General features: G+C 36.3%; 2 protein-coding genes across 2 annotated transcripts; one reads left to right on the forward strand and one right to left on the reverse strand.

The window, feature by feature from the left end:
* Nucleotides 1-105: 105 nt before the first annotated feature.
* On the forward strand, nucleotides 106-17,245 carry LOC101514697 (urease). The gene is made up of 18 exons (XM_004502258.4): nucleotides 106-389; nucleotides 573-646; nucleotides 959-1,004; nucleotides 1,297-1,402; nucleotides 1,494-1,639; nucleotides 2,165-2,275; nucleotides 2,469-2,632; nucleotides 2,733-3,111; nucleotides 3,202-3,310; nucleotides 3,533-3,672; nucleotides 3,806-3,943; nucleotides 4,397-4,488; nucleotides 8,851-8,980; nucleotides 9,064-9,222; nucleotides 15,348-15,515; nucleotides 16,055-16,189; nucleotides 16,592-16,663; nucleotides 16,763-17,245. Exons 1-18 carry the CDS (start codon nucleotides 264-266, stop codon nucleotides 16,982-16,984), a joined length of 2,517 nt encoding a protein of 838 aa, XP_004502315.1. The 5' UTR covers nucleotides 106-263; the 3' UTR covers nucleotides 16,985-17,245.
* LOC140920559 (uncharacterized) lies at nucleotides 12,194-14,303 on the reverse strand. The gene is made up of 2 exons (XM_073369080.1): nucleotides 12,570-14,303; nucleotides 12,194-12,333 (listed from the first exon to the last, which is right to left on the reverse strand). Exons 1-2 carry the CDS (start codon nucleotides 13,612-13,614, stop codon nucleotides 12,296-12,298), a joined length of 1,083 nt encoding a protein of 360 aa, XP_073225181.1. The 5' UTR covers nucleotides 13,615-14,303; the 3' UTR covers nucleotides 12,194-12,295.
* Nucleotides 17,246-17,888: the final 643 nt, after the last annotated feature.

Raw genomic sequence — 17,888 nt, forward strand, 5'->3', positions numbered from 1 at the left:
TTTTCAGTGTAAATATTTTTACACATTTTGATTACAGCTTTGTTTGGTCTGTCATAGAAGCATACTCTAAGCTTTTGACAATATTATATAATAATAATAATTATATTATTATATACTCCTAAAATCTCTGATATAACAAACAATGATAATCTTATAGTTGACTTTGGTTTTTCATTTTTCACTGATTTGATTTGAACCCCTTTTTTGTTCCGTTTCATTAGTAGGAGTTTCATTTGAAGAGAGAAACTGAGAATAGAATAGAAATGAAACTGTGTCCGCGAGAAATCGAAAAACTAGAACTACACAATGCTGGGTACCTTGCACAGAAACGTCTCGCCCGTGGTTTGAAACTCAACTATACTGAAGCTGTCGCTCTCATAGCAACACAGGTAGTTTTCCTTCTCTTCTAGTACTGTCAATTTCCAATTCTATTATTATTATTTTTTCTCTTTTAAAATTGATAGATACAAGATACTACTGAGTTAGGTTATGGTTTTAAACACTACATCAATATTAATTACAAACAGAACCAAAATAATCTAATTGAATTTATATATATATTATTTGCATAGATTGTGGAATTTGTTCGTAATGGTGATAAGAGTGTTGCAGAGCTAATGTCCATTGGGAGAGAACTATTAGGAAGGTATTATTATTATGCTCATTTTCATCATCTTCTTTTGCCCTTCCTTCATCATAGTTTCATATCTTAAATTGATAACTAATGTGACACTATTGAGAATTTTATTCAACTGTATGTAATAAAAAAAGTACTAATAGTGTATCTAAAACTGTCCTTCCTATAAACTTATTCTATGATAATAACAGGATTATTGAAAAATAAAATCTATATTAATTGAAGGTTATTTTATAAATAACATCATTATGCAGGATAATATTAGTTCAGTTTTGCTTATATTTTAGTTTAGTGTCTAAATCTGCCTTCATATTTTAACAGGAGACAAGTTCTTTCAGCTGTTCCACATCTCTTGGAAACTGTTCAGGTACTTAATATCATGATGGCAATGGCTTTATTATACAGATACTTTTGTGAGATTGTTCAAAAAGCACTATCCCAAATGGCTTTATTTTGAAAAGTATTTTTGATATTTTTTTGGGGTCTTTTAAATTTTTTAATCACGATTTGTTAAAACTTCGAAAGAATGCGGTGCAATTTTTGATGTAGTTTATCACAGTACTCTTCAATCTTCCCCATCGTCCTGGCTCATACAGAAAAAGAAAGAAAGACTTTTGACATGCTACTACCATCATTTTATAAAACAAAAACGAATGTAGGTTGAAGCTACCTTTTGTGATGGGACTAAGTTAATCACGGTTCATGATCCAATTGCTTGTGAAAATGGAAACCTTGAACTAGCATTATTTGGTTCTTTTCTTCCAGGTATGCCTTTATTTTGATATTAAAATAGATGTTTTTTTATGTATTTCTGCTGAGTGCTTCTATCTTTGATGGATGGAAATTGTGTTTACAGTACCTTCACTTGACATTTTTATGGAAAACAAAGAAGATGGTATCATTCCTGGTGAATTAAAATCTGAAGATGGAAGCCTAATTCTTAACCCTGGAAGGGTGGCAGTCTCTCTTAAAGTTGTAAACAATGGAGACAGGCCAGTTCAGGTGTTTACCCGCGTATTACACACCTGCACCTCTGCATTTTGGATAAAATTTATGCATTTTTTATGACATTTTTTATTACAGATTAAAAATGCTTGAAACATGCTCTAGGTACACATAGTTCCAGGGTTTCTAGATGCAGTATGATAAGCTATGCACATACAAAATAACAAAACGATGTCAATGAACGTTGCTAAATCAGTACTGGTTTCCTTGATTCGGTTTTGTGATCAGTTTTGGAGGATTTAAACGGTTTGTTGTTTGAATATTTGAATATAAGAATATGAATATCATTCACTTCTTTATACCTGGAGTCAACAATCCTGGATCATAGTTAACTCGTGAAATAGAATCTTCTGAGCCATTCATGTCAAGTTTTGTATAGTTATAGTAGTAATAATTGTTGAAACTTGTCAAATATTAACATTAAAAGTTTACTGTTTCAAATATTCAGCTTATTGACTCCTTTTTATTGTCCATAGAAAATAACTGGAGCAACCATTTTACAATATTTCTGAAAGTTTCCAGGTTGGAAGCCACTATCATTTTATTGAAGTTAATCCCTACTTAATCTTTGATCGAAGAAAAGCATTTGGCAAGCGCCTTAATATAGCCTCTGGGACTACCACACGCTTTGAGGTGAAATCTATGTTTATGTCAGTTTTCTAATTTATCACAGTAATTGTAGTGTATAGTTCATTGAATTTTTTGCACTATAATTATTTTTTATTCAGTGCTGTTCTCATGGGAGAAGGATAGACACGGTCTTCTGGTGAACTAATTCATTTATTAGATTACAAACCATTAATCAAAAAACACTTACTTTTGATAGCCAGGGGAAAGTAAAAGTGTTATACTTGTAAGCATTGGAGGTAACAAAGTCATCAGAGGAGGTAACAACATTGTTGATGGTCCAGTCAACGACTCCAGTTGCATAGCAGCCATGGAGGCTGTGAGAACAAGGGGATTCGGGCATTTGGATGAGGAAAATGCAAGGTTTATGATTTGCTATTTAAGTTATTGTTATATAAATTTGCGAACATCTTCGCCAATCCATGTCTGAGAAAATTTCTTACCTCAAATATGAATTTCCTAGGGAAGGTATTACTGGAGAAGACTATTCATTGACTAAATTAATTCCTCGGGAGGAATATGCTAACAAGTATGGCCCCACTATTGGTGATAAAATTCGTCTTGGTGACACTAACTTGTTTGTGGAAATTGAAAAAGATTTTGCTGTCTATGGTGATGAATGTGTTTTTGGAGGTGGTAAAGTCATAAGAGATGGAATGGGTCAGTCGTGTGGCCATCCACCTGATTGCTCTTTGGATACTGTTATAACAAATGCTGTGATCATCGATTATACTGGAATTTTCAAAGCAGATATTGGTATTAAAAATGGCCTTATTTCATCAATTGGGAAAGCAGGAAATCCAGACATTATGGATGGTGTATCTGTTAATATGATCATTGGGGTAAGTTCTTTTTCAGATATCCGAGGCAATGAATTGAATTCCTTCATAATTATCTTGATACTGCTTATATACGCATCGTCCCATCTATAGGCTAATACTGAAGTTATTGCTGGAGAGGGCTTGATTGTAACAGCTGGGGCTATAGATTGTCATGTACATTTTATATGCCCTCAATTAGTATATGATGCCATATCAAGTGGTGAGTTTCACAACTGAAAGCAATTTCTGCTTAAAGTGCACGTGTATTTTAACTAAATATTTGGTGCATGCTCTAGTGTGCTGGAGTCATGACTGGTAGTAGATTAAATATTTTAGTTGTTTGACTTTGAGATCATTTGACTGTGCAAGACTATATTTGTACGTATTGAACACTCCCATAGTGGATTTTATTGAGACCTTTTTTGCTGCTTTTTGTATATAGGGATCACAACATTAATCGGAGGAGGAACAGGACCAGCTGATGGAACACGTGCAACAACATGCACACCAGCTCCGATTCAGATGCAACTGATGCTACAATCAACAGATGACCTGCCTCTGAACTTCGGTTTTACGGGAAAAGTCAGTTTTTTGTTTTTCTTTTTTGCTTAATATAATGCTTATTCTTTTTCTCTGTTTAGTTATTTTTCCTAAACTTGAAAACCTCTTTTTATGTTTAAAGTTAATTAATTAAAACTTCCATTTATTGCTTCAGGGGAATTGTGCCAAGCCTGATGAACTACATGAAATAGTCAAGGCTGGAGCTATGGGACTGAAGCTGCATGAGGATTGGGGAACTACACCGGCCGCAATAGACAACTGTTTGACTGTTGCAGAACAATATGATATCCAGGCACAACTTTCTGATATGTTTTCACTTATTTACTTTTGTAATTTTGGTTTACTTTTGGTCTTAACTTTTAATTTACAAGTTACAACAACAACAAAAATTATCATTTCATGGCGTCGGATGAATAGATCAAACAACACCATAATAATCAACCATAAATTATGTCTAAAAACAAACCATTCAAATCTAAATCCTTCTTAATAGTTTAATGCGTGACCTTTCGTCCTTTATTTTTTTACAAAAGCATGTATGACCTCTTGATTTCTTTCTACCTCAAGTCGTTGAACTACCCTCCATATCATTCGCTCTTTATACTTGAACTTTTGTTGGTGCTTCTCTAACTTTCTCCCTAGTGTATTCATTCTAACCCTTTCTTGTATTATGTTTCCACTGTGTAATATTCTCATTTTTACTATATGTCGCCTATTCTTTTATTACTAACTTTTACGATAACAGGTTAACATACATACTGACACCTTAAATGAATCTGGATTTGTGGAACATACAATTGCTGCATTTAAAGGAAGAACTATTCATACTTACCACAGGTATATGCTAACTTTGAAAGAAGAAAAAAAAAAAGCACAGGTGTGGCATGCTTGTTATTTTTTAATCAATGTTCTAAGAAAAATATTCATTTTAATTTTATTTTTAAATTTCGTTGTAAAAAGTATTACCATAGCAAAAAGGACTTCATATGTAACTTCTTGGTAGAACACCGATTTCTTCCTTTATGACTCTGATCTTATCTATAATGTGGGATAGCAATAGATTAAACTCTGCAGAAAAGTGATAATGAAACTGATTACATAAGAAGTATAAATAGTACAAGTAATTTAATTATGTACAATCAAAATAGAGCTAGAAATCAGAAAATTGATTTCCTATAAATGCTATCCTAAAAGGAAATAAAAAGAAAACGGAGGTCCTAATTAATACATACTAATAACTATACAAATCAAAATCCTATGATTCTGATTTTTTATCTCATAATCAACACTCCCCCTCAATCTGGGTGGTAGATATCTATCATGCCAAGCTTGGATCTGATATTTTCATATGTATTTATTGGGAGAGCTTTAGTTAGGACGCCTGCTGTTTGATTGCACGATGGTACATGGTCAATGGTTATAGTACCAAAAGAGCAATAGCCGGTAGTTGAATTTCTGTCTGATGTATATCCAGTCCAGTTTGAGTCAGTGTATACTTCAATACCCCTATTTGAGTTTTTCTTGAAATGAAGACTTTTACCTGGTGTACCTTTACTTTTGTAATTTTGGTTTACTTTTGGTCTTAACTTTTAATTTACAAGTTACAACAACAACAAAAATTATCATTTCATGGCGTCGGATGAATAGATCAAACAACACCATAATAATCAACCATAAATTATGTCTAAAAACAAACCATTCAAATCTAAATCCTTCTTAATAGTTTAATGCGTGACCTTTCGTCCTTTATTTTTTTACAAAAGCATGTATGACCTCTTGATTTCTTTCTACCTCAAGTCGTTGAACTACCCTCCATATCATTCGCTCTTTATACTTGAACTTTTGTTGGTGCTTCTCTAACTTTCTCCCTAGTGTATTCATTCTAACCCTTTCTTGTATTATGTTTCCACTGTGTAATATTCTCATTTTTACTATATGTCGCCTATTCTTTTATTACTAACTTTTACGATAACAGGTTAACATACATACTGACACCTTAAATGAATCTGGATTTGTGGAACATACAATTGCTGCATTTAAAGGAAGAACTATTCATACTTACCACAGGTATATGCTAACTTTGAAAGAAGAAAAAAAAAAAGCACAGGTGTGGCATGCTTGTTATTTTTTAATCAATGTTCTAAGAAAAATATTCATTTTAATTTTATTTTTAAATTTCGTTGTAAAAAGTATTACCATAGCAAAAAGGACTTCATATGTAACTTCTTGGTAGAACACCGATTTCTTCCTTTATGACTCTGATCTTATCTATAATGTGGGATAGCAATAGATTAAACTCTGCAGAAAAGTGATAATGAAACTGATTACATAAGAAGTATAAATAGTACAAGTAATTTAATTATGTACAATCAAAATAGAGCTAGAAATCAGAAAATTGATTTCCTATAAATGCTATCCTAAAAGGAAATAAAAAGAAAACGGAGGTCCTAATTAATACATACTAATAACTATACAAATCAAAATCCTATGATTCTGATTTTTTATCTCATAATCAACACTCCCCCTCAATCTGGGTGGTAGATATCTATCATGCCAAGCTTGGATCTGATATTTTCATATGTATTTATTGGGAGAGCTTTAGTTAGGACGCCTGCTGTTTGATTGCACGATGGTACATGGTCAATGGTTATAGTACCAAAAGAGCAATAGCCGGTAGTTGAATTTCTGTCTGATGTATATCCAGTCCAGTTTGAGTCAGTGTATACTTCAATACCCCTATTTGAGTTTTTCTTGAAATGAAGACTTTTACCTGGTGTACCTTTAAGGTACTGTAGGATTCTGTTCACAGCTTTCATGTGAACTTCAGTAGGACTTGTCATGTAGCGACTTGTCATGTTCACGAAAAATCCGATATCAGGCCGAGTATGAGTTAAGTAGATTAATTTTCCAACTAGACTTTGGTAGCTATCTTTGTCAACTAGAGGACCTTCTTTGAAGTTGCTTTTGATTACTGATTCCATAGGAGTATTGGCAGCCTTACACCCAAGCATTCCAATTTCTTGGAGTAAATCTAGGGTGTATTTTCTTTGAGAAACATATATTCCATCCGTTTTACGAGCTAAGTCCATCCCTAAAAATACTTAAGTTGCCCCAAGTCTTTGACTTCAAACTCCCTAGCCAAGACTTCTTTCAAGTGTTTGATTTGCTCATATCATCAGCTGTGATCTGATTGGCCTTGTATGAATCCATCTTCTTTGACAACTCGAGTTAGTCTATCAAACCATGCTCTTGGGGATTGCTTGAGATCGTTCAAGGATTTTCGAAGCTTGCACACCTTGTTTAAGGTGTCGAATGATTCAAGTTTTGGGGGAATTTGCATGTATACGTACTCTTCTAACTCTCCATTTAGAAAAACATTCTTAATAACTAGCTGATGTAGTGGCCAATCCAAGTGTGCAGCCACTGATAGTATAACTCATACTGAGTTAAGTTTGGTCACTAGAGCAAATGTCTCTTCATAGTCTTTTCCATATGATTAGGCAAATCCCTTTGCTACTACTCGGGCCTTGTACCGGTTGATGCTCCCATCAGTATTGTATTTAATAGAGATTATCCACTTACATCCAACTTGTTTTTTTCCTTCTGGTAGAGTAGTAATTTTTCCAAGTGTTATTTTTAATCAATGCATGAATCTCTAATGCTACAGCTGCTTTTCACTCAGGTTGTTAAAGGGCTTCTTGCATATTTCTTGGAATATATGTGTTATCAAGTGCTACTAATGCCCTGTATTTTTGTGATAATTTCCCATATGACACAAATCTTTCAATTGGATGTTGAGTACAAGTTATCCTCCCTTTTCTTAATGCCATAGGAACATCAAGAGTTTTTACTAAATAATGAGGAAAACATTTTCTCTAAGTACATGAAACTTGGCTATCCTAATAAATAGTGCCACAACATTACAGACTCCTCACTATTTTGGAGAAACCACTGCACAAGAATTGGCTTTGAGTTCTCTGGAGGAATCTTCAACTTGCAAGTATTAAAGTCCAACACACTTTTTAGCACTACCAATCATCTTACCCAACTCCAAAATTTGAAATTCACACAGATTGGGAAAAAAAATTGCGACACATCTCAAGTCTCTGGTCAGTTTGCTAATAGATAACAAGTTGCAATCAAGTTTGGGCACATACAGTACAAAATCAAGAGTAATATTTTTTGAAATAATAACAAAACTTGTATCAATAACCTTTGACAAGGTACCATCAACAATTTGAATAGTAGAGTTATCATGACGGGGAGAATAATCGTCAAATACTAGTATATCTCTAGTCATGTGATCCTAGACTCCTGAATCTATGATCCATGATTTTGGTTTTCCTTTGCTAGTGTGTAAAGCATGTAAAAATTACCTTTTTGTGTTGTTGTACCACATTTTTCTACAGCAAGAATAGTCTATTGGAGCATTTTCTACAGAGCTTCTATTTGTTCTTTGTTGAATGGAAATGGATCTTGTTTCTTATTTATTTCTTGTGGGTTATGTGCTGCATTGCCTCTATAGTCCCTGTTACAAAATGATATTGACCTCTCCCAGTGGAGGTAGTTTTGGCCATTCAACTTGTGGCCAGTGATAAGAAGTGCAGTCCCTTCGATTGAGCTGGAAAGGTTTATGCCAGTCTTTGTGGGTGTGCCTTCTGTTTTGTCTTCTTCCATGGCTGCGTCGATGAAAGGGACTAGAGATGGTTCAGATCTAGCTATGATACAATGGGTAAAAGTGATTGTTTATTCATTTAATTACATAACGAGTATAAATAGTACAATCAAAATAGAGCTGGAAATCAGGAAACTGGTTCCCTATAAATGCTATTCTAAAAGGAAAGAAAAATAAAACTGAAGTCCTAAGTAAATACAAACTAATAACTATACAATTCAGAATCATGTGATTCTGATCTTTGATCTCATAATCAACACAAACCTTTATTTTTTTTCCATTGTAGAATACTCACTTCTGTACATGTCTATGCTTGTACATTTGCTTTGTCTCTTTTAAAATTTAAACAATCAACTCTTCTTGATGATTCCATGGAGGGTTCAAGGTGGGCATGATTTTATATTGTATGCTGATATGCTCACATCTTGCTGTCCATCAGAATCAAAAATCAGGTGGCTTTTTTGTCCTATTTTCTGATCAAACCTAGCTGGTTATTTACTCTTCTCTATTACTATCCTTGGCAGTGAAGGTGCAGGTGGTGGCCATGCTCCAGATATCATCAAAGTATGTGGTGTGAAGAATGTCCTACCCTCATCAACAAATCCTACACGCCCTTTTACATCAAATACCATAGATGAGCATCTTGACATGTTGGTATGAAGAATAAAAAACACAGTGGTAATAATGTAGCTTATGTTATTTGATTTTATTCTTAATTTAGACTTGATGATGTACAGATGGTCTGTCATCATCTTGATAGGAATATTCCAGAAGATGTTGCTTTTGCAGAATCAAGGATAAGAGCTGAAACAATTGCTGCTGAAGATATTTTGCATGATATGGGTGCAATTAGCATTATATCTTCTGATTCACAGGCTATGGGTAGAATTGGAGAGGTCCTTCCTTTACTTAACTCATCCCATCTTTATTATTATACCTGTTGAATATAAAGAGTATTGAGAGGCATATATTATGAATAACCCGTGTGTTTCAACTACACAGCGGAATCTCTTTATATAGACACAGGGTATTAAATAACCCTAATTTACAGTAATGCTAACGGGCCAGAATACTTACATACTTACAGCCCATATATATTATTTACATTCTACTATAGTATTTAACACTCCCCCTCAAGCTGGAGCATATAAATCAAATGCACCTAGCTTGTTACATATATAACTAATTCTAGGACCTCGCAATGACTTTGTAAACACATCTGCTAACTGATCATTGGATTTGACAAAGCTGGTGATGATGTCACCTGATTCAATCTTTTCTCTAACAAAATGGCAGTCAATCTCAATATGCTTGGTCCTCTCATGAAACACCGGATTCGAGGCAATGTGCAATGCAGCTTGATTATCACATATTAATGTCATTGTGCTAGTCTCTTCAAATTGAAGTTCTTTCAGCAACTGTTTCAGCCAGATGAGTTCACATGTTACTAGTGCCATGGCCCTGTATTCTGCCTCAGCGCTGGATCTTGCTACAACATTTTGTTTCTTACTCTTCCAAGATATTAAATTTCCTCCTATGAGTACACAATACCCGGAAGTTGATCGTCTATCTATGGGTGAGCCTGCCCAATCAGCATCTGAGTAGCCAATTATTTGAGTATGTCCTCTGTCTTCATAAATGAGACCTTTTCCAGGTGCACTTTTGATGTATTTAAGAATCCGGATTACAGCATCCATATGTTCTTGGCAAGGAGAATTTAAGAACTGACTTACCACACTGACAGCAAAGGAAATGTCAGGACGAGTGACTGTGAGATAGTTTAATTTTCCAACCAATCTCCTATATCTTCCTGAATCTGATAGAGGCTCCCCCTGATTGGGTAGGAGTTTGACATTTGGATCCATAGGAGTATCAACTGACTTGGCATTTAGTAGGCCAGTTTCTTCAAGAATATCCATAGCATATTTTCTTTGTGAAATTACAAGGCCATCCTTGGATTGAGCTACTTCAATACCCAGAAAATAACGGAGTTTACCAAGGTCTTTAGTCTGAAATTTATTTGAGAGATGTTGTTTTAACTGGAGTATTCCTTGCTGATCACTACCAGTTATAACAATGTCATCCACGTAAACAATAAGATAGATGCACCCTTGGGCTGAGTGGTGATAAAATACAGAGTGATCGGCTTCACTGCGGATCATACCAAATTCTTGTACTACCGAGCTGAATCTGCCAAACCAAGCTCTAGGAGACTGTTTAAGACCATAAAGGGACCTGTGTAGCCGACAAACCATGTTGGAAGACTCCCCCTGAGCAACAAATCCTGGTGGTTGCTCCATATACACTTCCTCTTCAAGATCACCGTGCAAAAAAGCATTTTTAATGTCAAGCTGATGGAGGGGCCAATGTCTAATTGCTGCAATGGAGAAAAATAGTCTGACAGATGCCATTTTGGCAACCGGTGAGAATGTGTCACTGTAATCCAACCCAAAAATCTGAGTATATCCCTTGGCTACCAAACGAGCCTTAAATCGATCAATCTTACCATCAGGACCAACCTTCACTGTATAAAGCCAACGACACCCGACTACCGACTTCCCATGAGGTAGAGGTACCAATTCCCAAGTACCACTGCTTTGTAGAGCACACATCTCATCAAGCATTGCTTGCCTCCACTCAGGGTGGGATAATGCTTCACCTGTAGTTTTAGGAATAGAAACAGAAGACAAGGAGGACAAGCAAGTGTAATGTAAAGGAGAAAGACGATGATAACACAAATCAATATAATGAGGAGATGGATTACGGGTGGTGCGAATATCCTTACGAAGAGCAATGGGAAGGTCAGGCTCAGGTGGCAGGGCCGGATCCGGATGTGGCGTCGGAGGAGAGTCTGTAATGGGAGCAGGAACCGGCACAACAGAGGATAAGCGACGACGCTGATATGTTTGTAGTGGTCGTGGAGGTTGGGGGGCAGACTCGACAGACTCGGCATGTTCGATAGGAATATGAGTGGGTGGGAGAGGGATAACTACTTGAGGAGGTTCGGGATTAATGTCCTGATAGGGCTCAGTAGCTATATGGGTAGGTTTAAAATATTGTACAGACTCGAAAAAGGTAACATCAGCTGATGTAACGTAGCGGTGTAGTGTGGGAGAATAACAACGGTAGCCTTTTTGGGACCGATGATAACCGAGAAAGACACACTTGAGTGACCGAGCTGACAATTTGTCCAAACCGGGGGATAAATTGTGAACAAAACATGTGGACCCAAAGACACGAGGTGGTAGTGGGTGAAGAGGTGTATGGGGAAAGAGGACCGAATGGGGGATATTGCCATCAAGGACAGAAGATGGCATACGGTTAATAAGGTAGCACGCCGTTAAGACTGCATCCCCCCAAAAACGGAATGGAACATTGCCATGGAGAAGCAAGGTTCGTGTGGTTTCAATGAGATGCCGATTTTTGCGTTCGGCTACCCCGTTTTGTTGAGGTGTATGAGGACATGAGGTTTGGTGTAAAATACCGTTGGAAGCCATAAAATTTTGAAATTGATGAGACAAATATTCTCGAGCATTATCACTTCTTAAGGTACGAATGGAAACTCCAAATTGGGTTTTAATTTCTTTATAAAATTGCTCAAAGATGGAAAACAATTCAGTTCTATTTTTCATTAAAAATAACCACGTACAACGAGAATAGTCATCAATAAAAGTAACAAAATACTTAGACTCTAAAGTAGACACAGTACGAGAGGGACCCCAAACATCAGAGTGAACTAAAGCAAAAGGAGAGGATACTCTTTTATTGACTCGATCGGGAAAGTTACTACGGGTGTGTTTCCCTAACTGACACGACTCACAATGTAAAGTAGATAACTTAGACAAACTAGGCACCAGTTTTTGTAGTTTGGTAAGACTTGGGTGTCCTAGCTGAGCATGGATAGTATGTGGGGACTCTGTGGCAGAGCACGTCTTGGATGTTGTAGAAAGGTAATAGAGGCCTTGTGACTCACATCCGACGCCAATCGTCCGTCCCGAATTCCGGTCCTGCAAGGTAACATTATCATTAGTGAACGTAATAATACAGTTATGAGATCGAGTCAATCGACTAACTGAAAGTAAATTAAAGGGACATCTAGGTACATAGAGAACAGATGCAACTGAGATAGAAGGGAGAATGTGAACAGTGCCAACTCCTTGAGACCGGGTTTGAGTACCATTGGCAGAGGTTATAGTAGGTAAAAAACCAGATGTAGAAAGTGATGAAAAGAGACCTTTATTACCAGTAACATGATCAGACGCACCAGAATCAAGAACCCAAGGGCCGAGAGAAGATGAATGAGAGAGGTAAACAGATGAGTTACCAGTGTGTGCAACCGAAGTAGGAGAACTAGAGTTTGGATGACTCTGAATCCATCGGAGAAAATCTTCATAGTTTGCCGGGGAGCCTTGTGGAGATGGTGTAGTCTGAATAGTGGCAGAAGGATCAAGCTGAGTTGCATTTATTGAAGGCGAAGGCTTGCCATGCAACTTCCAACAGCGATCAATAGTGTGTCCAAGCCGATGACAATGCTCACATTTTGGACGAGGCTTAGAGCTGGATGGTCCTCCACGAGAACGTTGCTGATTATGTCTCTGAGATGCAAGAGCAGCAGTGTCACCCGGAACTGAAGTAATAGACTGCTCAACTGGATGTTTTGCTGGTACGCGAAGGAGGATCGCTGAAGTAGTAGACATATCCGGAACAGTAACAGACCCCAAAATTTGATCACGAGTTGCAGAGTACTCCTGGGGTAGGCCATAGAGTGCAAGAAGCATGAAGAAGGTGCTGCGTTGATCCAACTCCTTCTTCTGTTCAACTGGATTACTTGCAGCAGGAGGGAGTAGCTCATTAAAGTCATGAAGTGCACTATGAACGGTGCCAAGATATGTAGAAATAGAGCCATCGAGTGACTTCGGAGTAACGATGTTCAACAAGCGGTGACAAACTCCATATAGACGTTGTGTGTCGTTAGTATAGAGTGCCTTTGCTTGACTCCAAACCGATTCACACGTGAGATGCGGACGGAAAATCGGTTTAACATCTGGATGAAGTGTAGACTTAATGACACTACACAACTGAGCATCAATCTGGCTCCATTTGGATGTTTCAGTCACACTCACCTTATCAGGGTTTTGGGTGAGATGATCCTCGTAACCTTGACCACGTAGCCATAGTTTGATGTCGGCAGCCCAACTATCATAATTTGATCCATTCAATTTTTCAACAGAGAGAGGAGAGGTGATGTAGTTGGTGAAGATGCTCTTTGTTTCAAACTGGGACGCCATGGTCAGCACAGATTGTCAGAAAACGCGTCGGAATCGGGAAAACAGGGGCTGTTTGAACTGGAACTCGTATATCCGTAACTCGAAACTGAAAACTGAGGCCAGATATGGAAGCAGGGGGCCGAGGCGAGTGCGGTGGACGAAGCGGCACCGTGAACGAAGGCCGGACGCGCCGTCACGCGCGGCGGCAGTGGGCGGCGCGTGGATCTCACGCGCAGGAGGACAGACGGCGCGTGTGGGCGCGTGAGGGCAGTTCTGATGATGCGGCTGAAGGGTTTTGGCCGATCTGGGGTGTACGATGCTGCTGGAGTGGTCGTTCGTCGAAAAAACTCGTCAAAAACAGTGACGGCAGTGACGGCAGCGATGATAGGGCGTGAACGGCTGAACAGAAGTTGAAGAATCAGCGTATCAACAGCAGAGGGGGAAAACCGGAGTTGAGAACACGGTTTACCGAAGAAAAATATTCACCGGAGACAGTGGGTCGACCGGGTAGTTGACGATTAGGGTTGTCTCTCAATTGGCTCTGATACCATGTTGAATATAAAGAGTATTGAGAGGCATATATTATGAATAACCCGTGTGTTTCAACTACACAGCGGAATCTCTTTATATAGACACAGGGTATTAAATAACCCTAATTTACAGTAATGCTAACGGGCCAGAATACTTACATACTTACAGCCCATATATATTATTTACATTCTACTATAGTATTTAACAATACCCATTTTTTTTATTATGAAATAAAGAATTTGAGTGCTTGATAATGCCGAATTAAATCCTAAAAAGGGTTTGCCAGTGGCATTTCTCTCAATTTGTTTGAAAATTGTAACAGTCTGGCTCTTCTGACCGACACCAAAACTGTTATTCACGACCTTCTTGCTTCCCCCTTTCCCCAATTAGAAATTAGCGAGTTTTTACCTTTACTACTGATTGACATGTTTTTGTAACAGCCCACCCCTCTGATAGACATTATTATTCACGAACTTCTCCTTCCCCTTTCCTCCAATAAGAAATTTGCGAGTTTTTGCTTTCTGTGGAAATCAAACCCAGTATATAATTGATAGTGGAAATGAATGGACAGTGGTACTTATCTCCTAGGTACTGGGTTCAATTCTCACAAAAAACAAAAACTCGTTAATTTTTCATTGGGGGAAAGGGGGAACAAGAAGTTCGTGAATTATAGTGTCAGTCAGAGGGGTCGAGCTATTACAAAGATCCCTTTTGTTAGTCTCAACTGGTTCGAACATCGACTCGACAAGATCATGGAGACAAAGGACTATTGGTCGAACCAGAGTAAACCGAAAGACTCAACTCATGACACTGATAAAATTATAAGACAACTCAACATAATTTTAAATCATTTTATTTTTAGAGGAGTATATTTTAAATTGAAGTTATAAATTTTATTAAGTATATATATGTTTATTACAATATTTTCATAACCTGCGAATTGGCAAAGCATTAGGCTGATAAATTGGGCAGCTGTGTTCGATCCTATATTTTGATTTTTTTTGGTAAATTATACCCTTTCAATGCAAAACTGTCTAACTATTAAATAATAGTCAACCAATTCTGATTGAGTCAAATGCATTGCCGATCGAATAGAAGGACCGAGTTTGAAATGTCTTTTAGCTTTCACTTTTTGATAAAAATAAAAATTAAAAGTATACCCTTAAAAATTGATAGTAGTTTTTTATCCTCAGAGTTAAATTGCTGAATAATTTCTTCTTTAGGTGATAAGCAGAACTTGGCAAACTGCCGATAAGATGAAGTCACAAAGAGGACTCCTGCAGGCTGGTGATTCAGACAATGACAACTTTCGAATCAAACGTTATGTTGCAAAGTACACTATAAATCCGGCTATAGTGAATGGTTTGTCGCGATATATTGGTTCAGTTGAGGTATGTTATTTGATTGTTTGTCCTTTTTTCACTTCTAGTATATTTTTTGTGCAAAAACACAAATACCCGAAGTCGTTTTGATACTTCCTGTGAAAAAACATGGTTGTCATTGCCATCAGAACTTATCCACCTGCAATTAAAGATACAAAGCAAAAAATAAATAAAACTGAAGAAATCCAGAAATCCAGCAAATAAATAAACACCAGGGCGAGTTCCTTTCTTAGCAAAGTGAGACCTGATTTTCAGAAATCCAGCTTTCCGCACATTTGATATGTATGGGTCCATAATTGGACAAAATTGGTAGCAAATTTTATTAGTGCTGATTACACAATACTTAAAGGTGGCCTCTTTTGAATTTTTAACTATCTGGAATTATCATTGAGCCACTGGTATAGCTGCACGTCTAAGTAGGAATTTTTTTTTTTCTTCATAATTTAACTGCAATTTTCTTGTCAGATGACGGCTATGAAGCTGATGCTCATCTTTCTAATTTTATTACGAGATTGACCACCTCATTTATATTATACCTAATGTTGCAGGTGGGAAAGTTAGCTGATCTTGTATTATGGAAACCTTCCTTTTTTGGAGCAAAACCAGAAATGGTGATAAAAGGTGGCGGGATTGCATGGGCTAACATGGGTGATGCAAACGCTAGCATCCCAACACCTGAACCGGTATTGTTTTCTTAAGTCTTGATATTATTTGCCAAACTTAGCATAGTTCACAAATTTTGTGTAAAATATAAATTCAGCAAAATTAAACAAAAGAAAAATATGTAATTAAGAAATCTAAGTGTTCAAATGAAAGATCAAATTTACAAAACTTCATACAATTCAAAAAGTATTCGGTACTTCATCCTATCACTTTATTTCAATATATCTTATATGATTCTAACTAAATTCAAGTACATAACCATTATGAAATTGCATACCTGTAAAATATTAGTTGGCTAAATTTGACACCCTTATGTGAAATAGAGCACCACATGGAATGTATAACTGTATATCCAACCGGGCTTTTTTTAGAGGCGTTTAATCAGAAGTGCTTCATCTAAACTTGGAAACCCGATTTTGTAGGTGATTATGAGACCTATGTTCGGTGCATTTGGCAAGGCTAGTAGTGCACACTCTATTGCTTTTGTGAGCAAGGCATGCGACTCCTTCCTTTCATCTTGTCTTTCATACATACACGAACACACATAAACCGTTACATACTCACATCACAAATTGTTGATCTGTCACAAGCAGGCAGCTTTGGACAATGGTGTAAAAGCTTCTTATGGACTTGACAAGAGGGTGGAAGCCGTGGACAATGTGAGGAAGCTCACCAAACTAGATATGAAATTGAATGATGCCCTTCCAGAAATAACTGTGGATCCAGAGACATACACAGTCACTGCAGATGGAGAGGTTCTAACCTGCACTGCTGCTTCTACTGTTCCTCTTTCCCGAAATTACTTCCTCTTCTAAGCTCAAATATTCTTCAACACTGAACATTAGAGCAACTACAACAGTTTGCCCGTCAGCGTGGAGCCACATCAAATTCAGTTTTTGACGAATTTATATTGGAGTTGGGTCAAGTTGACACAACGGATATGAAGAAATGGTACTGTTACAAGTTAATGACTGTTTGTTTTTTTTATTAATATACGACGTTATCTTTTTTTACAATTAATGTGTATATGAAATACATTTTCTTATATTAAACCAATTTGTTTTTCTTACTCTTAATTTTTGTTTCACAATTATTATTATATAAATTTTTTTCTTTAAATTTCTATAACAATATTTTTTATTTATTTTTTCGTCTTATTGTTTCAAAAAAAATTGTTTATGACAATTCAAATCAAGATAATCTTCGACAATCTTAATTGCATTTTATGCAAAATTATTATCATCTTAATATTTAAAATTCTCAATTACCACTCACCAATCCCAATATTATTTACTTTTATCATTTTTAATGATTTATGTCATATATTTAACATTTAATTTTTATGATGTTATAAAAATTTAAGTTCAATTTTATTTTAAATTAAAATTAAAATAATATATAATAATATTATTTAAAATATTAATTTGTAATAAAATTAAATATAAATAAAATATTAATGTATGAATTAAAGTTGTGGGACTTAATATGATTCTTAAAAGCATCTCCAACGGCGATCTCAACATAGATTCATTAAATGAGATCCACTCACATCATCTTGGAATAACTCATCTATTTTTTACTGCAAGTGTGAACTCAACCTTGGTTCATTAAATAGGAGCCACTATGGATCATAAATTTATTATTATTAATAAATAAATAAATAAAAGGTAACGGTTATAATGTTATTATTATTAAATTATGAAAATATCGTTCCTTCTT

The sequence above is a fragment of the Cicer arietinum genome, chromosome 5, assembly GCF_000331145.2.
Source record: "Cicer arietinum cultivar CDC Frontier isolate Library 1 chromosome 5, Cicar.CDCFrontier_v2.0, whole genome shotgun sequence".
Classification (NCBI taxonomy): Eukaryota; Viridiplantae; Streptophyta; class Magnoliopsida; order Fabales; family Fabaceae; genus Cicer; species Cicer arietinum.

Excerpts from the sequence above, each read along its gene's own strand:
- LOC101514697 (XM_004502258.4), top strand. The coding sequence starts at position 264 with ATGAAACTGTGTCCGCGAGAAATCGAAAAACTAGAACTACACAATGCT. Across the intron at positions 1,640-2,164 it reads ATGGAGACAGGCCAGTTCAG|GTTGGAAGCCACTATCATTT; the intron begins GTGTTTACCCGC and ends GAAAGTTTCCAG. Across the intron at positions 4,489-8,850 it reads ACTATTCATACTTACCACAG|TGAAGGTGCAGGTGGTGGCC; the intron begins GTATATGCTAAC and ends TATCCTTGGCAG.
- LOC140920559 (XM_073369080.1), bottom strand. The coding sequence starts at position 13,614 with ATGGCGTCCCAGTTTGAAACAAAGAGCATCTTCACCAACTACATCACC. Across the intron at positions 12,334-12,569 it reads TGCGTCTGATCATGTTACTG|GACCGGAATTCGGGACGGAC; the intron begins GTAATAAAGGTC and ends GTTACCTTGCAG.